At 46.0% G+C, this 26,742-nt stretch overlaps 1 protein-coding gene across 1 annotated transcript; it reads right to left on the bottom strand.

The window, feature by feature from the left end:
* Nucleotides 1–3,049: 3,049 nt before the first annotated feature.
* LOC129393014 (F-box-like/WD repeat-containing protein TBL1Y) lies at nucleotides 3,050–24,383 on the bottom strand. The gene is given in 11 exon segments (XM_055107011.2): nucleotides 3,050–3,076; nucleotides 4,383–4,484; nucleotides 7,137–7,302; nucleotides 8,139–8,266; nucleotides 8,586–8,660; nucleotides 13,735–13,856; nucleotides 19,975–20,035; nucleotides 22,761–22,858; nucleotides 22,968–23,031; nucleotides 23,718–23,859; nucleotides 24,251–24,383. Coding segments are annotated over 11 exon segments (1,101 nt in total). The 5' UTR covers nucleotides 24,367–24,383.
* Nucleotides 24,384–26,742: the final 2,359 nt, after the last annotated feature.

Raw genomic sequence — 26,742 nt, 5'->3', positions numbered from 1 at the left:
TGAGGAGTGATGTGCAAACACTGGAGGCTCTGGAAACAGCTGTCCATGGTGTTGTTCTGATGAGAACTGGGGTAGATGTGGAAGATGCTAGCTGCATTCTCATGCTTGGTCCTGCATGCAGCCACAGTAAGGACCTCTCTGGCCTCAGGCTAGAGAAGCCAGTGATGGAGCCTGGGGTCCAAGGCCTCCCAAACCAGGCTTCTACCTAACAATTCATCCAGACTAAAGCCAATCCTTGGAAGAGACCCTGGCTACTGACCTTCATGTGAAGATTGTCTAGTGAATCGCTTGCAACACATCCCACCATTACTATCGCAGAGTTGTTTCTGGTTTGTCAAGCCTAAGTCATGTCCTGATGACAGGCTGACCTCTGACAGCTGATGCTCTGCAGAGATGGATGTATTTTTATTTGGGAGGCATAAAGACGGTGTCATTTGGTCCTTGACAAATCATACCCTAACCCCAATGAGTCCCCAGGAGGGGAAATCATCACCTCATCTGTGGATACTAGCTCCTTCAAAGATGGGTGTTGTGAAACCACTACATCACTGTGGCCTGCTTTGCTAACTGTTTTGGAAATACAGCCCAAATAAGATACTCACCTCGGAACCAGATATTTTGGTCTTCTAAGGCTTGAATAATTCACATATCCAAGCAAAGGCCAATCAATGATCTAGAATGATCAACAGACTCTGGCTTTTGTAGGGGTTGTGGTGAATTCCAAGTTCCATAGGAAGCCCTGGCCCTTCCCTGATGTCTGATTTTTGGCTCTGCAGATGGACACCACCCTCACAATAACACCCTGTCTCACTCCTGGAACACACACAGCAGACTGCAACACTGCCAGTGAAGCAGCAGCCCCCACAGGCCAGGCTAACTTCCTCAGCCCTTCTTCTGCCCATAGGAAAAACAAATGGGAGAAGAGGCCTTTGTCTTTGATACCTTTTCCCCCTTGCTAATTAAAAAAATAAGTCAGTGTTGGGTTACGACAATAAGAGGACAAATGTCACCTGATACAATGAAATGAAGCCCTTCAAGGAACACCATTTTTAATTTTCTTTAAAAAAAAGTACGAAGATTCATTAAAAAAAAAAAAATATATATATATATGTCCTAATCTTGACGAGAGAAAGAAATTATAAAGACGGCAAAAAGTGTTAGTGTCGTTCTAAGTCAATATTTCCCTTCAAGGACTAAAATCTTCCTTCCACATTCATTTTTGTCATCGTTAGACCAAGTGACATGCAGGAGCCTCTACAATTACTAGCCAAGCCAGCTCTTGGAGAAATGATCATCACTCATAACATGGCTGTGGCAAAGATGTAGCCAACAGGCCAAATCCAGCCAAGCTGTCAGTTTCTAGGGCTTCTGCAGTACCTTTTTGTTCTGCCAACACTCCCTTGAGGCTAGAGAGCATGTGGTCCTTCACTGCTTTCCTGACAGCTGCCAAAGTATGCACACACTGAAAGATGCAAGGTTCTTCTTCCAACTGGCATGGCTGGGACCTCCCTCACTGGCTACAGAGCAATCTCACTGCTGACCCCTAGGGGTAACCCTTGTCCACCTGGAGTTTTCCGACCACCTTTCCTGAGGCTGAGGGGAAAGCCAGGGAATCCTTCAAGCCCCAACTGTGGCTTCTTCAGTTCTTTTTAAAACATAAATCAAACAAAGCTCTTTCTGTCTGATGGCCATTTTAGGATTTTAAAATCGCTTTAACATGAATTTTTTTTTTCCTAAAAGTATTCCAGGCTCTTTTCTCTTATAAGTCATTCTTTTTCTTCTGTTAAAATGTCCCCTGTCCTACCTTCTACATAAAGCACTTATTATGCACCAGTGTGTCCTTGACACCTAAGATCTGAAGCAACCATGAGAAAGGTACAGAGGGAAGGAGGGAAGGGGGAGAGAGGAAGGGGGAGAGAGAGATAGCGTGAGAGAGCAAGGGAAGGGCAGGATGGGAGAGGGCAGAAGGGGGAAAGCTGTCCATTGGAGATTTTGTCTTCACGTCCATGTGGCTGCATCTCTTGAGGGTGCACTGAAAAACCAGACCTCATCGAAAGGTGGAAGGGGGGCAGGGAGCAACAGAGGAAAAAGACAGGAAACGCAAAACAGTTTCCATCTCAGATATAAGAAGGCCCCAGATGACAGAATTCCAACTGATAGAAAAACCAGCCAACAAAGAAGATGCTGGAAAACAGAAAGTGTTGGGATTACAAACTTGCACATCTTATTGGTATACAAACTGGTCTTTGCACATCCTTTGGGAGAGCAATGGCGCTGTCCAGATTGTTAAGGAAAACAAACCAGAAAACACCCCAAGGAAGAGGGCTGGTGTTGTTGTTGTTGTTTTTTTAATTCCCTGTTTGATCAGAAGCATTTGCTTCTCTTTTTTTGGCACAACTTTTAAAATTTCTTTCTGACCAGCCATCACAGAGCCTCTTCCATCACCTCGAGCTGCTGACTTGCTGCTTCCTGGGCTAAATGTCCTCGGTGGAAACCATTCTCTCCCCCTTTAATAGGACTGTTCATTTGCTTCTGTTTTTGTTTGCTTTTTAAAACTTCTTGAGGACAGGCATGGTGGCTCACACCTGTAATCCCACATTTTGGCAGGCCAAGGCAGGTGGATCACCTGAGGTCAGGAGTTCGAGACCAGCCTAACCAACATGGTAAAACCCCGTCTCTACTAAAAATACAAAATTAGCTGGGCGTCATGTCCGCAAGCCTGTAATCCCAGCTACTTGGGAGGCTGAGGCAGGAGAATCACTTGAACCCAAGAGGCAGAAGATGCACTGAGCCAAGATCACACCACTGCACTCTAGTCTGGGCAACAAGAGCAAAACTCCAACTCAAAAAAAAACAACAAACTTCTTGATAAAGATTATGAAAAAATATACACTCCTGTGGCCTGGGAGAAGTTGGTTTCAGAATATACTGTAACACAAGTCAAGTTCACACATTTTGGAGCTGATAGAATTGTGTTTGAACAGAGCTGCAACCCCATGCATTCAAGGCAGGTCATTAGAATTCTTTTCTTTTCTTCTATATTTTGTGTTTACTTTCGCAGATCCAGAACACACACCTGGAAGGAAAGACAAAGTACTTGTCATCTTCAGAAATAACCCAAAGATGCCTTTAGAGTGAGAGGTCGGCAAACTATGGCCCTCATGCCCAGTCTAGGTCTCCACCAATTTTTGTGAGTAAAGTTTCATTGGAACATCATTATGAAGGATCAGAGAAGCTCTCATAACAGACTGGCATATGCACATTGGACCAATCAAACCAAAGCAAACAGCACATAGCAGAAAGGCCAGGTTAAGAACAATTCTAGGAATTAACACAGTGGGAGAGACAATTGGCAGGGGTCCCAAAACAGACACCTGCAACTGTGGGGCAGATGGCAACACAAGCCCAAATACATGATCTCTGACGATATTTGGGGGCTACACTGATGCCTGGACAGTCAGCCAGACTGCTGTTGCCTCAGAGGTAAAGGCAATCTCAAGTCCAGGGGCAAATAAAAAATCCAGATGCCCCATGGGAGAAGAAGAGTGCCCAGGAGACCTGCTGGATGGCCACCAGAGGCCCAGACTTCTCAGCCTCAGCATGGATGAAAACTGGGACTGCCCTGTTCACGGTAGGAGTTTTAGTAGCATCACTGAGCTCTGCCCACAGGATGCCAGTGGCATCCCCAACTAAGCAGTCATGTACCACATAATGACCATTCCATCAACATACCTCACAGAACACAGTAGTCCCATAAGATTATTATATCATATTTCTGCTGAATGTTTTCTGTTTAGATAGGTCTAGATGCACAAATGCTTATCATTGCATTACAGTTGCCTATAGTATTCAGTACAGTCACCTGCTGTTCAGGTATGTAGCCTGGGAGCAACAGGCTTTACCGTACAACCTAGGTGTGTATAGGTCTTATCATTTAGGATTGAGTCAGTTTACTCCATGATGTTCAGACAAAGATAAAAGCACCTAACGATGCATTTCTCAAAACACACTCCCATCATTACACAACACATGACTACAGTGACAACTTAAAATTCCTCCACATATTGTCTAATGTCCTCAGAGGTACAGAATCACCTTGGTTGAGAACCACCAATTTAACTGAGAAAATGTTAATTAGAAGGACATTCTGGAACGGACAAGGAGAAGGCCATTCCCAGATGGGATCCATCCTAAAAGTTTCCCTCAGCACTGGGCTAGACCCTTCAGGACATGAGCAACACACATGCCCCTCACTTAGGCATCAGCTGCCTGACTTCACTTAGGCATCAGCTGCCTGACTTCACTTAGGCATCAGCTGCCTGACTTCACTTATCCCCCTCCCCCAACACCCTGTTCCCTGGTAAACCAGAGGTGTTGCTTACAGAGCCATCAGACGCGCTGGCGCCCACTTTATCTCCTCGGGCGTTCCAGCACACCTCAAAGATACCGCCAGTGCCTTGGTAGCTGTGGACGAGACTTCCACTCTGCAAGGCAAGGTAACTATTACTTATAGTGAGAAGGGCACCTGCAACAGATGTAGGTGTGGGATGTGCACTTCTCCTGCCCCTAATATTTGATCATGAACATTTTCAAGCATGGTGAAATTTAAGGGTTTTTAATAAGTGCTCTGGGGGATGCAGAAACATGTCTTTTGGACTTCCCACAACAGGAAGTGAACCTGATTACTACTGCCCACAGAATCCACCATCATATTCGGATATTTGGGTGGATTCTGAGACTGTGCCCAGCGAGGACTGATGGAGGTGGGAGAACTCAACAGGTGTCTGGGAGTCATCTGTCGCCTAGGCTGGAGTGCAGTGGCACAATCTCAGCTAACTGCAACTTCACCTCCCAGGTTCAAGTGATTCTCCTGCCTTGGCCTCCCAAGTAGCTGCGATTACAAGCATGTGTGACCATGCCCAGCTAATTTTGTATATTTAGTATAAAAGGGGCTTCACCACGTTGGTCAGGCTGGTCTCGAACTCCCAACCTCAGATGATCCACCCACCTCGGCCTCCCAAAGTGTTGCGATTACAGGTGTGAGATACCACACCTGGCCAGCTCACGGACTTCCTATAGACCTGTAAGGCCAGGGGTCAGACTGACTTTATGGTCTGAGTTCTTCCTTCTCTAGCTCTTTCCCTGTTTCCATCACAGCTGTTTCTCCCAATAAATCTCTTGCCCATCTAATCCTGTCTTGGTGTCTGAATGAATACAATTGACCTGAATGAATACAATTCACCTACCACCAAGGGAATTGACAGTAATTCATCATTAAATGTATTAACATGTTGGAAACTGAAATGTAATTTTATGTTTTAAAGAAAAATGCATAACATATGTGTAACGGAAAACATTCCAGACCTTTGCTTCTGGTTTAAAAGAGCATTAACTTGACATATTCAAGAGGTGAGGAAAATAGAGGGCTTTGAAAGAGTCAAATAAGGCCAGGTATGGTGGCTCATGCCTGTAATCCCCAGCCCTTTGGGAGACTGAGACAGGAAGATTGCTTGAGCTCAAGAGTTCTAGACCAGCCTGGACAACATGGTGAGACTGGTCTGTACAAAAATTAATTTTAAAAGTTTTTATAAAAAAGAAGAAAGGGTCATATAAGCCTTCACTCATGATTCACTAATGGTGACAGGCAGGATAAATCTAAAGACCAAGACCAGGAGGGCTGTCTCAAAACCTCTGCTCAACCGGGCTCTTTAAAGGTAGTGTCTTGAACTAAGACAGGTGCACACCAACAGTATTATAGATAGATATTTTTATACTTACAGAACATTAAAGTGGGCTTTAAGATTTCTTTTAAGAGAAACGCTAAGCATTTCCTTGATTTACAAGAAACAGCTGAAATGATTCAGTGAGTTCTTGATGATAAGCTCCTCCTAACTGATTGTATCATTTTTTTTTGATGATTGACATATTTTCACAAATCCACCCATTACTATTTCTAGCAAGGATTCCATGAACAGAGACTCTTGCACACTAGTCCTGAGATGCGTGCTTCCCGGAGGGCTACCTAGGGCTGTGGGGCTGGGCTTGGCATTGGGTTGGCTCTACGCAGAGTCCACCACTTCCCTTCCTTCCCTGAGAGGATGTGGTTCACATGAGGTCCCTGGGAAGCCTGTGATCTCAGTGGACCCCTTGCCAGTGAACATTGCTCATCACCCATGAGTACACAGGGGGAATGAACTTGAGGATGTAAATGCACCTGAATGTCAACCAAGCCAAAAACACCCAAAATGAAAATGCAGATGAATGGGGGAGGGGCCATGTGATCCCTCCTAAGATTAAAGGGACCCCTTGGTTATTTTCAATAGCTCCTAGAGCATCATCACTTCTCTCTCAGAATAAAATGAAGTGTTGTACAGTCCTTTTCAAACTGCCCTATACAATCCTTCATGCAGTGCAGTACTCGTTCCCATCCCTTTTTCTACTCTTTTTAGTGGGATTCTCCTACCCTCAGGTGTGGCCCAAGATACCCACAGCAGCCAGCCACCTTTACTCAAATCCTATGTCCTTTCAGTCCACGGCAAAAGGACAACCCAACATACACACCTTACTTACTCAAACAGAAACTTTCATTTGAAAAATCTAAGTGGCATGACAACAGCAAACACACATTCCTTCCTACTCCCTGATCTTCTCTATGGTGGAGCTGCAGGAGCTGGTGTGCATGGAGGATGTTGAGTTGGCCTCACCCCTGTTAGCTGCTCCCCCACTCCCACCCTCCAACCTCAATATCTAGAAAGCAGCATTTTCGTGATAAGTGCTAAGAAGAGGAAGAAGAAGGTGGAAGGTATCGTGCCATGAGCTCAGAAAAGTGAACAGAAGACAGTGGCTCCTTCAAGGAAGAACATGTGCCAAGGTGAGGGTTTGGAATCAAATGGCCAAGACCCCTGAGGACAGCAGACACGATGCCCTTCCTTAGGGAGGAGAACTGCTGGAGGTGTCTGGTGAGGGAAGAGCTCACAACCCACATGGGGTGCAAGATGGACAGCATCTACTGGGTTTGTCCGGGAAGCCTGGGCTTGCTCTACTCTCTCAAGGGCACTGCTTTGAACCAGAGACACTGGAATAGTGGCTGTTCAGGCATCCCTTACTAAAAGGATTCATATGGGTCAGGAGCTTACCTGAGTATTCCAGATATGAAAACACTTGTCAAAGGATCCACTAGCCAAGTACTTTCCATCGGGGCTGAAAGCTACGCTGTAGACAGGCTCTTGATGCTTCATGAGTGTGTGGGTGCAGACAACTTGCTCCACATCCCACAGTCACACTGTAGAATCAAATGAAGCACTAGGAGGATGGGAGAAAGCCAGGAGTTGAAGACCAGGCTGGGCAACATGGTGAGACCCTATTTTTCTTTACATATATATATTATATATATAAAAATACATAAAAAATATATAAAATACAAATATAAAATATGTATATAAAATACATATAAGATACGTATATAAAATATATAAAAAATATAAGCTATATATAAGATATAAGATATATCGTATATAAAATATATATGATATATATAAAATATATAAAATATATGATATATATAAAAATATAATATATATGATATATAAAATATATGATATATAATATATAAGATATATAAAATATATAAGATATATATATAAAAGATATATATATATTCTTCAAGCAACAGGAATTTTTGTGTTTTCTGAGACGGAGTTTCACTTTTATTGCCCAGGCTGGAGTGCAGTGGGGTGGTCTTGGCTCACTGCAGCCTCCATCTCCTGGGTTCAAGAGATTCTTCTGCCTCTGCCTCCCAAGTAGCTGGGATTACAGGTATGCACCACCATACCCAGCTAATTTTTATATTTTTTAGTAGAGATAGCATTTTGCCATGTTGGCCAGTCTGGTCTCGAACTCCTGACCTGTCATCTGCCCACCTCGGCCCCCAAAAGTGCTGGGATTACAGGTGTGAGCCATGGCACCTGGGCCAAAACCATGGTAACCTCAAAAGTAGGATGGTTTTGGCCCCTTCAAAGTGAGCTACCACTTTGTTTCCTCTGAAGGGCTTCAACACAGGTGCACAGACACACTTTAGCAAAATTTCTCGTTATTGTTGTGTAGGGCGGAGCTGTACCCATTGTGCTGCCGGCCCTTACCTTGCCAACATGATGCTGGAGTTTGGGTTGCTGGTGGCAGGCCCGGTGGGGCTCCACTTGATGGTGTAGATCTCTTTGCTGTGAGCCTGAAGATCGTGGACGCATGCATCCTGCTTCATACTCCAGATCTAAAGAACACACCGGCCACAACATGAGCAAAAGCCATTCCTGCACCCGGAAATGATGTGTGGCATCATTCCTCCGGGGTGCATAAGTGAGGCTAATGGCCCACGGCGGGATATGGGGTGTGCAGTGGTGAGAAAGGATGAGGGGAGGCTGGGATTCTCAGCAGGACGCTGACTGAGAAATTGGAGTTCACCGGATGACAGAGGAAGGGAATGTGGTCAGTAACAAATAATCCTCATGCAAGTGTGACTGTGAGACTGGCGTCAAGTGCCCAAGGCAGTCTGAGATTAAACAGCCCACCCCTTGCCATGCTGACTCTACCTTCAATGTCATGTCATCCGAGCAGGACGCCAGCAACATTCCAGAAGGATCCCATTTGATGGCATTGACCTCGTTCTGAAACAGAGCAGAGAGTCACTTGAAAAAGATATCAGGGCCTGTGAGTAGATGAGGTCGCCTTCCAGCAGGGGGCAGCAGCGCGCCACCGTCGCTGCAGAAGGTCTTCGGCCTCAGCCTGACATCAAAGAGTACAGCCCAACCAGCCGTCTAGTTTCCTCTTTTTCTCACTTTGCCTTTTTCATTTATGTAAAACCACAGCCCTATACCACACATCACCAGCTACTCTCATCCATACTTTGTTAAGAAGAAAACCTTCCCTGCTAGGAAGGAAAGCAAGTGAAGAATTCATATACCATGAAACACAGCAAATAAAACCAGTTATTTTAAAAGCTGGGCTTTGAAAATTACTTTCGTATGCACTCTTCCTTTTTTTTTCTTTTTCTTTTTTTTTAACTTTTGAGGCAAGCTCTCGCGGTTGCCCAGGTTTGAGTTCAGTGGCCCGATTCTAGCTCACTGCAGCCTTGACCTGCTGAACTCAAGTGATCCTCCTGCCTCAAACTCTAGTTTGGACTAAAGACAGGCCCTACCACACCCAGCTACTTTTTTTTTCTCTTTTGATGGAGATGGGTTGCTGAAGCTGGTCTTGAACTCCTGGGCTCAAGCAATCCCCACCTTGGCCTCCAATGTAGGTAGCTGGGACGAGAGGCAGGCACCACCACACCCAGCTTTTTGTGTGTGTGTGTCTGTGTGTGTGTGTCTGTGTGTGTGTGTCTGTGTGTGTGTGTGTGTCTGTATGTGTGTGTGTGTGTGTGTGTATTTTTACAGAGATGGGGTTGCCCAAGGTGATCTTGAACTCCCAGGCTCAAACAACCCTCTGGCCTCAGCCTCCCAAAATGCTGGGATTACAGGCATGTGTTACCATGCCAGGTCTCCTATGCACTTTAATCTAACAGTTCCTTCCCATGTCTACACCCATTACAAGGCATTGCTCTCCTGCCGGTGAGTGGAGGTGGAGGGAGGGATAAATACAAGAAGTGAAGCCTCAGCTATTGTGGAGCTCAAGCAGGATAAGGGCTGACTCAGGTGAAAGACGGGTGACCAAAATGCACATACAGGCAGATACACATGTGCAAGGGAAATGAGAGGCAAATGCTGAGCAGCAGAAGCACACACAACACAGGCAAAATCCTGGCCAGGGGCTCCTGATCCGCTGCAAACAGCCAAGTACCTAAAAGCACAGGGTGAGCGCTCTAACCCACAGGCTCAGGACACCTGGGTACGCTGAGACTAAACCCTGGAGGATAAAGGCAAAAGTACCCAGGGACCAAGGCAGAAAAGGACGCACTAGGACAGACACATATAAAAGAATCACTTGTGCCAGGCACGGTGGCTCATGCTTCTAATCCCAGCACTTTGGGAGGCCAAGGTGGGCGGATCACGATCAAGAGATCAAGCAGTCAAGAGATCAAGACCATCCTGGCTAACATGGTGAAACCCCGTCTCTACTAAAAATACAAAAATTAGCTAGGTGTGGTGGCGGGCGCCTGTAGTCCCAGCTACTAGGGAGGCTGAGGCAAGAGAATCGCTTGAACCTGGGAGGGGGAGGTTGCTGTGAGCCGAGATCGCGCCATTGCACTCCAGCCTGGGCAACAGAGCTAAACTCCATCTCAAACAAACAAACAAACAAAAGAGAACCATTTGCAGCAAAGGCTCAGCTGGGGAACAGCCTGCCCAGGAGAAATGGGGCAGGATCTTTTCTGGTGGGGTGACAATAGGGTCCCATATGCCCTAGACAGCCCAATATCTGATGCCTATTATCCTGGCCTACAAATTAACTAATTTCACACTGAAAATTAATTTTCTAAATATTTTCAAACTCCTGAGGGCTCCAATTTGGATGGTAAACTGTATGGTCATGCTACTTTCTAAGGACACAGACACTGAGTTTTGCAGGGTGTGAACGGGACAGTGACAAGCCACCTGTGTGCTCTATGTGGTATGGGTGGCCCAGGAAATGGAGAAACAAGCGTGATGGCCAAGGAATAGGCTGCTGTGAAATCCCAGGGAGAGTGGAGGGGGCTGGCTGAAGAGGGGCCTGACAGAGTGTCAGCCTGCAAAGGTGTCTATGAGAATGGATGTGTCTTCCAGGAGCAGGCTGCTGGGATGGCCAGGAGGGCAGACAAGGCCTATTGAAAAGGGGGCTGTGAGCATGCTTATGTGTCTATGAGCATGGATATCTGTTCCAGAAGGCTGCTGGGAGAATCTGGAAAGGGTGCAGCAGACCGGTTGGAGAGGAGGCTGACAGTGTGAGCAGGCATAGGTGTCTATGAACATGGACATATGACCCAGGAGCAGCCTGCTGGGAGAGTCCAGGGAGGCAGAAGGGGTGTGCTGAAGAGGGAGATGAGAATGTGGTTAGTGCCTGTGAGCATGAATGTTTGTGCTGGGAGCAGACTACTGGGAGAGACCAGGGAGGGTGGAGGGGGCCACTGAAGAGGGGGCTGAGAGAGTGAGCATTCTTAAGTATGTGTGAGTGTGAATGTGGGTGCTAGGCTAGCAAGAGTGACTCTCACTGCAGCTGTGGAAAGGAAATCCCACAGGCCTAGAATGTGGAGCTGGTCACCTTGGCCTGTCTGCATCCAAACCCACATAAAGGAACACATTTTTTCCTGAGAGTTGATCCTACAGCCTCCAATCCAAGTCCCAGTTCCTGGGTTGCCTCCAGAGCTGGCTTGTAGGTCTACACTCAACCCCACTGACCTGGAGCTTTGTTTAGGGCCATCAGCCACAGTATGACCCACTTAAAGGGTCAAGTCCCATGCTGATGGCAGGGTCTGGAGCAGGACAGTTGGGAACCAGAAACAGTGTGTGCAGCTCTCTCAAAAACTTGAGGATAGTCCGGGGTTAGAGGAGAAATAAATTTAGATCAGAAAAAGAGTCAGTTTGGAGCCAGGAGATGTAAACGGGATAACAAATGCCTGTGCTCTAAAAGTGCCTTCCTTTGGGGTGGGGAACCTTGGCCCAGGGGTGGGGTGAGATGGGCACTAGGGGAAAGAGAAAAATGGAATTTACATCAGTTAAATTAGCGACATGATGGCAAATCTCCAGGAACGCGATCGTCCTCTCCTGCTTTAACAGGGGATCCCCCAGCTCCCAGCAAGGAAAGATACTCTGGATGCTGGTGAGAGAAAGGCAAGACGCCATGGGCCCTCCTGGGATCACTGTTGATGTGCTCTGCATTTTCTGGGAGAGACAGACACACAGGCCAACAGCCACTATCAGGGCTGTGGTATTCACATGGGCAATGAGAGCTCAGGAGGTGCCATGAATTATCCCAAGGGTGTGCACAGGACATGTAAATGGGCCTGGAGGATGGAGAAGAGTCTGTATCAGACTGAGGGCTGCTGTGGGAGTCTAAGTCAGGGACTGTTCCAGGAAGGCCTTAGCATGGGTTGAGGTGCTTGGCTGCACATGTCTTTAGGAAGACAGAGGCACAGGGTGTTTTGGACACTAGCCCGGGAGGCTGAGACTAATAAATGTGTTTAATGGTATACCGGCAATTGCAGAAGTAAGGTAAGAGATCATAGCAATTGGAGAATTTCAGAGAGATCTGATGAAAAGACCAGAAAGAGCCTCAGAGCCCACAGTAAGGAATTTGTTAAGTTGGCTGCTATTCATATTGTTGTTCCTTGGTATACAACACGACCTTTTTCAGTCTTTGCTTGCTTTTAGGATTTTCTTTGTCATTAAATTTGATGTTTGATAACCATATGCCTAGGTGGGTAGGTATGGTTCTGTTTATATTTATTCTGCTTGAGATTTCCTGAGCTTCTCAAATTAAATGATGTTTTCCAACAAATTTAGAAAAAATTGGCCATTATTGCCTCAAATTATTTTCCTGTTTCATTCTTTCTTCTTTCCCCATTATGCACACATCTTTAGGCTGCCTGATATTGTCCCACAGGCCAGTAAGCCTCTATTCATTTTTCAGTCTTTTATGTGTTCTTCAAACTGGCAAATTTCTGTGATCTCTAACTTTACTTCTGCAGTCTTCAAACTGCTATTAAACCCACTGATGAAGACGGATATTTTCCCCCACCCAAATCTCAGGTTGAATTGTAATCCCAATGCTGGAGGTGGGCCCTGGTGGGAGGTGTTTGGATCAAGAGGGCAGATCCCTCATGGCTTGGTGCTGTGTTCATGAGAGTGAGTTCTTACGAGATATGGTGGTTTAAATGTGTGTAATACTCCACAGACCCTCTCTTTTGCTCCTACTTTGGCCATGTGAGACACCTGCTCACCTTTTACCTTCTGTCATGGTTGTAAGCTTCCTGAGTCCTCCCCAGAAGCAGATGCTTTCTATACAGGTGCAAAACTTTAAGCCAATTAAATATCTTATAAATTATCCAGTCACAGGTATTTGTTTATAGCGATACAAGAACAGCCCAATACACCCACCTACTAAGATTTTCAATTGCGACATTATACTTCTCAGTTCTCAAATTTCCTTTTTTAAAAAATTAATTTAAACAGATCTCACTCTGTTGCCTAGGCTGGAGTACAGTGGTGTGATCGCAGTCACTGCAGCCTCAACCTCCTGGGCTGAGACAACAGGTGCACACCACTACACCTAGCTTATTTTTAAAATTTGTTTTGCAGAGACAGGGTTTTGTTGTATTGCCCAGGCTGGACTTGAACTCAAGCAATTATCTGGCCTCAAGCAATTATCTGGCCTCAGCCTCCCAAAGTACTGGGATTATAGGTGTGAGCCACTGTTCCTAGTCTTGATTTTTAATGACATATTTTCTTTTCCATTCATTGCAGATGTGCCCCATCTATTCATTTATTGTGAACATCCCTTCCTTTATGTACCCTATGTTTTTCTCATAGCTACCTTATAGGCTTTGATGCCAAATCCACCAACTACACCATTTCCAGGTCAAATGTTCTCAACGCACACCCCAAAGTGGTTGAATCCATCCACCTGAATTGGCCACTATAGCTCAAGCAGCCAAGGGCTACAGAAGAAATGGTCTGCTGCTGCAGTATATTTTAATTCTAGGCATACAAGAATTGGCTCCCACATCACCTTCTCATGAACTCGAGACCAGTGACAAGAGATCTCACTTACTGTGTGTCCTTGGAAGGTTTTGACTGGGTGGTCACAGCTGAGCCTGCACACATGGATGCACATGTCTGTGCTACAGGAGGCAAAGGTCATGTTGTTCTGCCAGTCCACATCAAGGGCGGGGGCTGCAGCAGGGAGGGAGGACATCTGCAGTTATTCACTGTGTGCACAGCTCTATGGATTTACAACAATGAACAGCAGAGTCAAGAAGCCTCTTTAGTTTACTTATTTATTTATTCTTGAGACAGGGCCTGCTCTGTCACCCAGGCTGGAGTGCAGTGGCTTAACGGCTCATGGCAGCCTCAAATTCCTGGGCTCAAGGGGTCCTCCCACCTCAGTGTCCCAACCTCAAGGAATCCTCCCGCCTCAGCCTCCCGAGTAGCTGGGACTACAGGTGTATGCCACCACACTAAGCTAATTTTAAAATTTTCTGTAGAGATGGGGTCTCCCTACATGGTCCAAGCTAGTGTTCAACTCAAGCAATCCTCCGGCCTTGGCCTGTCATGCCTATAAGCCCAGCATTTTGGAAGGCCGAAGTGGGAGGATCATGAGGTTGAGATCAAGACCATCCTGGCCAACATGGTGAAATCCAGTTTCTACTAAAAAATACAAAAATTAGCCAGGTGTGGTGGCACACGCCTGTAGTCCCAGTTACTTGAGAGATGGAGGCATGAGAATGGCTTGAACCCAGGAGGTGGAGGTGCAGTGAGCCAAGATCGGACCACTGCACTCCAGACTGGCCACAGAGCGAGAATCCTGTCTCAAAAAAACACCAAAAAAAAAAAAAAAAAAAAAAAAAACAAAAACAGTCCCGTGTGTGATCACAGTCTCCTTCCTTCCTTCCTTTCAAGACTTTAAAGACCCTCTCCTGCCATGTTGGCAGGGATGACAAGATGTCCTAGAAAAAAGGCTTCATGACACTTCCTGTGCCCCAGGGCCTGCAGAATCTCCTGCTCCCATGGCACAGATAAGAAGGGCAGGTGAGAGAGCTGCCCTGCCTACTCTGCACCTGGCTGCTTCCAGCAGTATCACTGCAATGAGCTAATTTGATTCTACTTCAGACAGAAAGGAGAAAAAAGGAGAGGAAGAATTTCATGCCCTATTTTCAAGATACCTCAATATATGCAAAAAAAAAAAAAAAAAGCCTCCTGAAATACATTAATGCATCCCACTGACTGGGAGATAATTACAGTCAACAAGAAACCCTTTGGGGATGAAATGGGACATATGCCTCAGGGCCTGTGACCGACAATCTCCCTGACTTTGAGCCTTTCTCAGGTCCAGGTGGTTCAGAACAACATAAAGCTGAACTCCCGTTGTATAATTACAGCTGTGGATCTTGTTCTCTCCCTTCTGGTTTCTTTCCTAGGATGGAAACTAGAAATCTGGCAACTTCCCAATGCACCAAAATGTCCAGGGCCCTAGTTAAAAGCCAGGCTCTGGTTCTGTCCTCAGAAGGTCTGACTTCACAATGCTGGACCATGTCCTGAGAGGCACTGGAAATATGGGTGACAGCAAGGGCACTGAAGTCCTAGCAACTGGGCCTCATTCCTCATTCTGCCCCATTACTGACATGCAGCTGCAGGTCAATGGCTTCCTGGAGTCTCAGCTGCAGACGCAGATGTTGCAAGTTGTCCCAGACAAGGGGGAAAATGAGCAAGATGAAGCATCTCAGGAGATCAGCAAAGTGCCCAAGACATGGAATGAGCTGGGGGTGTGGAAGTTCCCATAGCAGGTGCAACCCTGTACTCTCATCCTTTTTTGAGTCTGGGGAACTGTGATTTTAACTGCTCACTCCTATCCTCTAGCAGAGAGTGGTGGGGGTGAGAAGCTGTGGCTGTGAGTGGCTATTTCCCTTCCTCTCAGATGCTCACTGGCAGAAGGGATCACTGGCATTCCTAGGGGCCAGCAGGCATGCCGTGCTCAGGTCCCTGGCCTCTCTCCACTGCAGGGGCCATGCCAGCGAAGCACTCCCTAGACTCACTCCCACCTCATGACAGAGAACTGATAAGCAAGAAAAAAGGCCATGGGATGCCAAGATGGGAGGACACAGGGGAAGAGGTGCCTTCTCAAACAATCTCCTCTTTTCCCCTGAAGATTCTGAGCAACCCACTCTCTTATTAAGGATCATCATCAGACTTTTCATATGTAGAGGACCTCTGAACCCAGCTGTGTGCACAGAACCCTGATTATCAAAGGGACTAACTTAGGGATGTGAAAAGTACTGTGCTCAATTACATGTAAAATGCAGAGAAAGGCTCTCCCTTCCTGGGGTTCATACTAATTTAAGAGGGTAATGCCTTAAGGAGCAGGGAGCTCTGGGTTTTGAGGGCTAGCCATCAACATCTGACCAGCTCTTCTATCCCTGTGCTTCCCACACAAGCCAGTGGAAATTACTTTTAGCTAGTGAGTGGGCTCCATGATGTACCAGGAGAGAAGGTGGGGTTATGGCAATTCTACAAGAATGCCCAACCAAGAACTCTCATTGGTTTTCCTAAATAGTATGGTCCATTCTGTTGTTTGCCAAGTTATATTTCCCAAGCTAGCTGCAAACACTGAAATAGCCAACACTGAAGAATTGCTTCTAGGGAAAATAGAGGGTTAGCTTCTGCCAGGCTCTGGCCACAATGTCATCAACAACTGACCAATACAGAAGCCCAGCTTATGTGTCTTTTTTTTTTTTTTCCTTTGCAGATGTGGTCTTGCTCTGTCATCCACGCTGGAGTGCAGTGGCACAATCATAGCTCACTAGAGCCTTGAACTCTTGGGTTCACTTGATCTTCCCACCTCAGCCTCCAGAGTAGCTAGGCTGCTAGTGTGAGCCACCATGCCTGGCTCATTTAAAAACAATGGTTTTTGGCAGAGACAGGGTCTTGCTGTGTTGTGCAGGCTGGTCTCAAACTGCTGGCCTCAAGCAATTCTCCCATGCTGATGTCCTAAAGTGCTGAGATTACAGGAGTGAGCCACTGTGTCCAGCTGTGTGCATTTCTTAAAGGCAGTCAATGCTGAACTGAGAAGAATCCAGCTTTCTCTGAATATTGATTGCCCTGGCCCTTCCTCGGTCTCTAAATGAGAGGTGCGACCCTCCATGAGTTTATTGTCCATTAGTGCAGGGACCCCATTCGCTTCCCCATCCAGCTTCACCCCCAGGCGGAAGGTGTGTGTAGGAAGATATGGGTGTCAACAGTAGTCTTTTCCACAGCCGAGATCATCTCTTTCATTGCTTCCTCAGGAACATGTTTCATGACAGTTCTGGACCCATTTTCCTAGTTCTTGTTTACAACATTGCGTGAGGTAAATGGCAAATTCCTGGTCCAGTCTCTGCTTCAGGCATGCAATTAATATACCTGGAAATGTGACAATGTGGTGAGCAGTCCAGAAGATGGTGACCAGCACTTGATGACTCTCCCATCTAAAAGGAAGGCCCCTTGTCCTCAGGCAGTTGGCCCTACTCTGAGTCAGCTCCAGCAGCCAGGATGCTTGGAACCATATGGGTGAATGGCCAGTAAGAGGGCTGAGCTATGCTGGGGGACTCTGCCCTCCCTGCCATGCATAGGCCAGTGTGCTTCAATAGCCCTAATTCTTCTGGGCCCAGTCCAACATTTTCCTCTGGAAATACTAAGAGATTTACAGGAAGCTTCAAAGGTAACACAGACAGGTCCTCTGTCTCCTTCATCCAGGTTCCCATAATAATTACTTTTTGTGTAGCTGTAGACTTGTATAAAGACTGGAAAGTTGACATTGATGCAATTTGCCTATAGAGTACTCTGTGTCATTTTATCACATGGGTAGATGTGTATGGCTGCAATTGAGACCCACAGTGTTCCATCCTCACTAAGATCTCCCTCATGCTACTGTATCAGCAGGCCACTGTTCCTCACACCCTTCCCAAACTCCTGCACCACTGCTCAGTCCCTGGTTTTTATCTCTCTTTTTTTTTTTTTTTTTTTTTTTTTTTGAGATGGAGTCTTGCTCTTGTTGCCCATGCTGGAGTGCAGTGGCACAATCTCAGCTCTTGAACCTCTTCTTCCTTGATTGAGGGGATTCTCCTGCCTCAGCCTCCTGAGAAGCTGAGATTGCAGGTGCCCACCACCAGGTCGGCTAATTTTTTGTTTTTAATAGAGACAGGGTTTCACCATGTCAGTCAGGCTGGTCTCAAACTCCTAACTTGAGATGATCCACTTGCCTCAGCCTCCCAAAATGTTGAGATTACAGGCATGAGCCACTGCACCCAGCCTCTATCATTTTATCATAGTGTGACAATGTTACATAAATGGAAACATGGGGAAAACACAAGCCTGCCACAGCCACAGAAGGCACTCCTCACAGCTCTTCACAGCTGTGTCCCTCCTGGAAGAGCGAACTTCTTTCTCTTCATCTTGAACTGCCTGACACCAAACAGCAAGCAAGAAATGCCTAGACATATCCTACCTACTGATGGGAATTGGATCTACCTCGTGACCAGCCAGATTATAGGTAAGAAGAAGCTCATGCAATTCAGAACATGCAGTTTGTGGTCTTGTTGGGCCAGGGGGGAGAAAATCCTTCCATCAGTCTCTGGGGTCACTTTGGGAAGGATTATTTTCTGCTGAAAGACAACACAAATTCCTAAGATAGAAGAATTAGAGAAACTTGGCCATGTGCGGTACCTCACACCTGCAATGCCAGCACTATAGGGTGGCCAAGGCAGGTGGATCACCTGAGGTCAGGAGTTCGAGAGCAGCCTGGCCAACATGGCAAAACCCCATCTCTACTAAAAATACAAAAATTAGCTGGGTGTGGTGGCAGGTGCCTCTAATTGCAGCTACTTGGGAGGCTGAGGCGGGAGAATTGCTTGAACCCAGGAGGTGGAAGTTGCACTGAGCCGAGATTGAGCCACTCTACTGCAGCCTGGGTGATGGAGTGAGACTCAGTCTCAAAAAAAAAAAAAAGAATTAGAGGAACCTCACTGATGTTTACCTTGGGCGTATTTTTCTCTGAAAAACAGAAGTCAGATATTTCTGCATTAGACATCCCCTCTTACTCCCCAGGTCTGCATGTCTGGTATTCTAGGGATGTGAACTTGTTACGGAGCCCTTCCTGACCGCAAAGGTAGATTTTGACATTTAAGCCATGTGATGGAACTCTAGCAGTAATGGCATTCTCACTAGACAGCCGCTTTGATTTGTACTGTCTAGAACACAGAGTAGCAATTGTCTGGCATGGAGATGACATAGAGATCACAAGCTGTACGTGGGGTTGCCAGGGGCCAGGGGAAAGACTAAATAGGTAGGGGGTTTCCATTTTAGGGTGAAGAACATTCCTGGATGAGGTCATGCATGTGCTGCCTCCATTTGGAGCCATTTGTCTCCAGTATGCTCAGCACCATCTACCTCATCAATGGTGTTCAATTAAAGCAACACCAATAAAGAATTTCACCAGCAGCCCTAAGTGGTGTATTTGGTGTAGGTCCAAAGCTGTACAGGATTGGCCACAGAAGAGATTGTCTCCCTCTCCAGGACAGCAGAGCAGAAACAGTGTCCTCACTGGGTCTCCCTTACTCTCTGAGCTGCCTGTATGAGGAAGCTCATTGAGTCCCTGCTACAGTACTGCGTGGAATAACAGGTGTGGATGCCTACATATCATGCCTCAACAGGACTTTTGGCTTATGATCTTGTTTCCTGCAGGACCCATGTCCTCTGCTTGCAGTCCTCCCCAGGCACTGAGATGGGCTATGCCATCTTGGACAGTCCTTGAGGTTACCCTCCCATTCAGAACATCATTTAAGCACCCCAACTGTCCAACAAGAAAGACACTCAGATCTCCTCCTGGACAATGCTCCAGGGACAGCTGATAAAATAATCAACTTTTGCTGCATACATTGAGGGATTCCCTCAAGATGGATCAGACATTCGTCATTAATGGAAGTGTCACCTACCCCCTTTTGTCCATTTTAAATCAGTCTAAAGTCGTCTCGGTAGCTGAGATTACAGGTGTGTGGCACCATGTCCGGCTACCTCATCGTCCTGTCCCATCCCATCGGGTCCCATCCCATCTCATGTTTTGTAGAGACAGGGTCTTGCTATATTGCCCAGGCTGGTCTTGAACTCCTAGACCACGTCTAGGAGTCTCACTTGAGACGTGAGACTCAAGTGAGCCTCACGTCTCAGCCTTCAAAAGTGCTTGGATTATAGATGTGAGCCACTGCACCCAGCCTAATTTTGAATTATTTTCAAATTACAAAACACAAACATAAAGACTCACCTGAATGAAAAGGAAACTGCTGTTTGGCTTCTCCTGTGTGAGCGTCCCAAATTATTGTTGTCTGTGCTCCGCAAACTAAGGAAAAGTTAGTAATTACTCCCGCAAAGTTTACTCTAGTAACATGTATCATACAAGAAAAGACAGTGAGCCTCTCTCCTTATAAACCAGGACTGTCCAATACAGATAGAAAGCAAGCCTCATGGGTTAATTTTAATTCTCTAGGATCCATATTAAAAGTTAAAAAAAAAACTGGTAAAATTCATTAACAATCTTTTATTTCACTCCCATATACCTAAAATAATACCATCTCAACATGTAATCAGCGTCAAACTCTTACTGCACTATCTGCATTCTTTTTCTTCCATCCTAACTCTTTGAAGCACGCCGTGTTTCACACTTAACAATCTGGATAGCCACATTTGATAAGCCCATCAGCCACAGATGCTGGTGTCTGTTTTAAGGTCAGGGCAAGCCTAACCAATACTTGCAAGAATACCAAAATTGGTGGAGATTCTTCCTCATCCCCAAGTGCAGAAAACTGTTGAAAAACCTAGAACAAATCATCTCTAAAGATATTTTGGCACTTTTCCAAGTGCAGGGCTGCATAAAAGGTCATTTCTAAAAATGCCCTTGCCTGTGATTCCATGAACTGGGGGCACTAGAAATGGGGACAGAGCCACTGGCTTGCACTGGGGCTGGGCATCAATGTACAGGTCTGTCAGGATGGAGAAAAGGTGATTTCCACCTCAAAAAATGAAGTAGATCATGAATTCTTATGGAGTTATACTGATGTTGGGAATATTATTTAGAGAAGCAGTTCAATGAATAGCATTAGAATGTTGTCTTCATCAGCTGGAATTTTCAACTTAATTATAAACTTTACATCTCTCTGTCAGTCAAGATTTTGCTTTAAGACTGAGTCCTATTTTATGTTGACTGTGAGCATTTTTAAAGGAAACTAAGAAGTGTCTTTGAAACTTGCTAATCTTGGGTTTTGGGTCAGCCCTCAACCAATTAGCATTACTTTATTTGTTGGCATATAACTTAATTTAGCCATGTCAAAGCCATCTAACATTGCAGAGAATATATAAACTCATCATACTTGTGCCTGTCTCCTATCTGGGCAGTACTGGATGAGTTAACGAGAGACAGAGAGAGAGAGAGAGACAGAGAAAGACCTTATGAATGAATGATTTCTTAACCTAGTTATATCCTAGTGCAGGGGTCTGCAAGCTTTTTCTGTCAAAGGCCAGGTAGTAGGAATTTCAGGCTTTGAGGGCCATCTGGTCTCCCTTATAACTGCTCATCTCTGCTGTTGTAGCATGAAAGCAACCACGGACAAGTGTCAACAAAGGAGTGTGACTGTGTACCAATAAAACTTTACTTAAAGAAACAGATGAGGGGCCAGACTTGACTTGTGTGGGCCACAGTTTGACAAACGCAATTATGACTTCTCTAGGAGTGGGATAATGTTTAGAGGTCAAGACTATCATTTTATAATAACTTCGAACAGAAAGCTGTTACTTAAGGTTTTCAAGTTATCCCGAAATCATCACAAAATGCAAAGTCTCGTGGAAGCCTGAGCATTGTCCAGTTGTAGAAACACAAATTGATGTAAAAACAAACATCTTTTATTTTCTCTCTCAATTCTAGATAATGATTCTTTTCTGAAGCCATGGCTTAGAATTCTTGCTGAGTCTTGGGAATGCACAACTGTTCCAGGAAGGCTGTTTGGGGTCATCATTCCAGCTAGCCCTGCCACTGGACATAGGAGGAAAGTAAAATCCACAGAGGCCAAGATTTCTGGATAACTCAGATTCAGGGCTGTGATAAAGTCTGCATCCCCTTCCTCTTCACCCTGGGTTCCCACCCTACTGATGGCTTTTAGATGGACCTGGAGTTAATGCCACCATGGCTCCCCATAGACCTGCCCAGGGGCACAGCAAGTCAATTCTAAACGGCTTCGTAGGCCATCTGGGGAGTACGCCCTTGTGCCCAGGTTGCTAGATTCCTGCTCTGAGAAATCTACTGTCTACTTTGAGAAGCAGCAGTTGATCAAATGAGGATACCTGAAGCCTGAGAAACACACACAGCCTGTGCTACTCAAGTTCCTCAGTGGGTGAAAGTTCAGGCAGTGCAGGCCTCACATCACATGGCTCCTTCCAGCAACTAACAAATGCAATGTGGAGATCTTCCTCTCTCTATCACTGAACCATGTAGCTCAAATAAAGGGAAGTTTTGCACAGAGGTCTGCAGAACAGCAGAATATATTAAGAGATGATATGCTACATCTCTTAATATATGAAAGATCAAAACCACAAAAATAAAGCCTAAACAAATCCTTTTCATTTCTTACATGGAAGCACAAAGCCTAAGAGATCCAAGAAGCCAAGATTTTGAGATTTAAAAAAATCATTGGCCAGGCAAAGCAGCTCATATCTGTAATCCCAGAACTTTGGGAGACCGAGGCAGAAAAGTCACTTGAGCCTAGGAGTTCAAGACCAGTCTGGCCAATATAGCAAAAGCCTGTCTCTACTGAAAATATAAAAATTTGCTGAGCATGATGGTGGGTGCCTGTAATCCCAGCTACTCAGGAGGCTGAGGCAGGAGGATTACTTGAACCCTGCTGAGGCGGAGGCTGCAGTGAGCTGAGATGGTGCCACTGCACTCCAGTCTGGGCAACAGAGTGACTCTGTTCCCCCACTCCCCACCCCCCTAAAAAAGAAAAAGAAAAATAGTAAATAAGCACCTATAGATAAAGGGGCATATTTTAAGCTAATACTCACTTTGTCTACACCAGCACTCAAAATGTAATTCCCCTTTTTGTTCCATTTCAGAGCGAAGATGGGGCCTTTATGTTGGCATAAGGTGCTGGCCAGGTTACCTGTTAGTAAAAACAAACATGTTGATTCTGTTGTCATGGTCTGTTCAATCAAGGGTTATGTATGGCAGCTCCTCTTACCTGACCCATGCAGGAGGGGTGCAGGACTCACCATTTTTTGTCCATATTCTTGTGAAACCATCATATGAACCCATAGCCAATAGTGTTCCATCACTCTGAGGGCCAGAAAGAGACACAAACCCACAAAAACAGCTTAGGAGTGGGAGCACCAAAGAAGCTCAGAGAGCCTCTCTCAGGATCCCAAGTCCAGAGGGTTCTTCAGGCAATAGTTGGTGCCATGCAATGTTTGCACACCCTGCTCTTAAATCAAATATGCGGCATGAAGACCAAGGAGACAAGGGAGCAATGAAAACACAATGGAACCATTCAACACTTTGTGTTCTCTAATGAGTGACGGAACTAAAAACACCATGATGAAAGTTATCATGACACTTTGCAGAAAATAAAAAGCAGTGGAACTGTGTGCATCCCATGTGTCAATGCACATGACACTTGTTGCTGAAATCCTAAGGTGAAGAGGCACCTTTTCTAGGCTGCACCTCATGTCTCCCCTGGAGAAATACCTCATAGCTCCCAGCCTATTTCCCCACCATGAGACCATAGGCTCATTTTGGTAAGACATGTTCACGATGCAAAGATATGGCTACCAAACAACCAGCCTGACGTGGCCTTATTAAGAGCTCTTAGAAGCCAAGACCACCTCTGTGGCTAGCCCCCCAGGTTGGGCTGAGTACATGGGACCACCTGCCTCCTATGTCTGCACACATTCCATCACTGCAGCCCATACCTGGCTGGCAGATTTTACCAATTTCAAAGTGCCCAGGGGGTGGAAGATGCTTACGTTCCAGTCCAGTGAGGTGACATCTTTATTACTTGGGACGTCGTGCCCCCCTTCTCGTATACAATGTCTCAACACGAGCTGGGTGGAGCCCCCGTTGCTATTCTCATTCAGGTTCCATATCCTTGCAGTTGAGTCTCCGGATCTACAGAATAAAAACACAGAAGCCTCCGGTATTTGGTTCAAATGGGATGAGAAGCTCACTGCAGCTTGCTCTCTGGCCAGGTGACATCGTCCGCATGTGCTCTTCTGTCTTTATCAAACCAGTGGATCCCTGTTTCCCTCCTTGTCATCTTTGCATTTGGTAAATTTAACTGCCTTGTATTGCTCCTCACTCCATGGAGAAAATGACTCGGAACTAAGGCTTCTTCACAATACGAGACACATATAGAGGTGGCTCAAAGAGCAGCCCATTCCTGGGTCTGCCCACATTGGGATAAGAAGGGGAGTGCACGTTCCTCAAGGCAGAACTCCAGGGAAGGGCAAGCAGCTTGCGTCTCCCTGACCCTGGAGTGCCCCCATCCTGACTTCCTTACCCGGAGGCTAGCAAATCACTGACAGGGTTCCAGGCACAAATGAACACCTCAGACTCGTGGCCCCGAAGGACTGTGGCTTTGTTGGGTGGAATCTCAACATCCCCATCTATTTCCATTGGCTTTCAGTGATTATCTGTCATAGGAAACACAAAGAGACATATGGCTTACCAATACAAGAGGAAGGCATTTAAAGGGCACTTTTGTTTCCAGAAACACCTTGTTTTTACGTACTAAGTAACACTACCTCTAACGAGTCTAACTAAATTGTGGCTTTTGTGCAGTTTAGCAAACATATCAGGTTGCTTTATAATTTCACAGTCTCTAAACCTCACTGAGAAATAAAAACAGAGAATCTGACCTGGTGTGGTAGCTCACACCTATAATCCCAATGCTTTGGGAGGTCAAGGACAGTAAACTGCTTGAGGCCAGGAGTTCAACACCAACCCAGGCAATTTTGCAGGACCCCATTTCTACAAAAAAATCGCAAGATTACCCAGGCACAGTGCCATATGCCTGTAGCCCCAGCTACTCAGGAGGCTGACATGGGAGGATTGATTGAGCCCAGGAGGGAGAGGCTACAGTGAGGCATAATTATGCCACTGAACCCAGCCTAGGGGACAGAGCAAGGCCCTGTCTCTAAACTGCCTCTCCAAAACAATTATTTACTCTTTGTGAGTGAGGCCAGCAAATTATAGCTCATGTACAAAATCTAGCCACCAGCTGCTTCTGCATAAATAAAGTGTGGCTGGCAGATAGTCACTCCGCATGTTTTGAAATTGCCTATGGCTACTGTTATGGGTTAAATTGTGTCTCTGTAAAATTTGTATCTTGAAGCCCCAATTTCTAGGACCTCAGAATAAAGCTATATTTGGAGATAGGGCCTTCGGAAAGGTTAAGTAGAGTAAAATGAGGTCACTATAGTCAACCCTAATCCAATGCAACTGCTGTTCTCATGAAAAGAGGGGATTAGGATACAGACACCCACAGAGGTACAACCACGTGTGGACACAGGGAGAAGACAACATCCACAAGCCAAGGAGAGAGGCCTAAGAAAGGAACCATCCCTGCCGTGACCTTGATCTCAGACCTCCAGCCTCCAGAATCATGAGAGCAAATTCTTAAACTGCCTGGTCTGTGGCCTTTTGTTAAGGCAGCCTGAGATGACTCTCATAGCTGCTTTTGTACTATGACAGACTTCAGCAGCTGTGACAGGCTGCATGACCCTCAAAGCCTGAGACATTTACTGTCTGTTCCTGTACAGAAAGTTTGCTACCCCCAGTTTATGCTCATGAGAAAGCAGCAATACAGCCTGATGATCAAAGAATTAGCAACGGTTAACAGTTTCACGATATGGTGAGGAATTAAGCATGTTTCGTTATGTCCTTCATCAAGGCATTTTGACTGAAAACTTGGGAAAGAGAAGCAATGTGATCTTAGGTTGGTTACCTGCCACTGAGGAAGAAGTATTTTCTACATTTAAAAAATAAAAAAATCTCTTGCCATTCTGCTTGGCTCAAGAACCCTAATAAAAAAAGTTATGTAACAGTGAAACTCTTCAATGTTGGTGACTCTTTCATTCTCTGAAGGTGTCACCTGGCAGGAAGAGAGGAAAAATGTCTTTCCCCATATAACAGAGTTGTTCATGGTGATGGCAAGAGGGCAATTGGTATACTAGATAGCTATGCAGTGGTTGGGGTCCTGGTAACTGAGAGGAGGCACAGCTGTCAGAGGCTGCACTCTTATCAAAATGCAGCCTTCAAAAACTCCTGCCTCAATAGGCCAGGCTGTGGCTCACAAACAGGGTGCAAGGTCTCATTAGGTGGTCATGGTGGCTGTTCTAGAATTTCTGCCAGGGTGGACTAGTTAGGACTGGCCACATGCACAGGGGAGACAAAGCCAGGCACTCAGGGGTAGCGACTAATGCATTGACACAGTCTAGACAGAAGGTTGCAGGGAGAAGCACTAAGCACCCATCCAATGCCTATAGTTGGGAGTTGGCCTCTGGGGGAGGTATAAACCAGGTAAGCAGCCCATCTGGAGCAGTGATCAGTGGGACGGCTAATGTTCTGGGCAGGGCACATGTATGTCACAGCACAATGGATTCCAAGCATGGATCCCAGGAACAGGGCCCCCATTGTCTCAGCTGTACTTTTTTTTTGTTTTTGATTTTGGGGGGTTTTTTTGTTTGTTGGTTTGTTTGTTTGTTTGTTTGAGATGGAGTTTCGATCTTGTTGCCCAGGCTGGAGTGCAATGGCACAATCTCGGCTCATTGCAACCTTGACCTCCTGGGTTCAAGCGATTCTCCTACCTCAGCCTCCCAAGTACCCGGGATTACAGGCATGCAACACCACACCCAGCTCGTTTTTGTATTTTTAGTAGAGACGGGGTTTCTCCATGTTGGTCAGGCTGGTCTTGAACTCCCGACCTCAGATGATCTGCCCACCTCAGCCTCCCAAAGTGTTGGGATTACAGGCATGAGCCACTGCGCCTGG

This window comes from Pan paniscus, chromosome Y (assembly GCF_029289425.2).
Source record: "Pan paniscus chromosome Y, NHGRI_mPanPan1-v2.0_pri, whole genome shotgun sequence".
Lineage (NCBI taxonomy): Eukaryota > Metazoa > Chordata > Mammalia > Primates > Hominidae > Pan > Pan paniscus.
The sequence above is the reverse complement of the archived record's forward strand: the minus strand, read 5'-3'. Positions and strand labels throughout refer to the sequence as shown.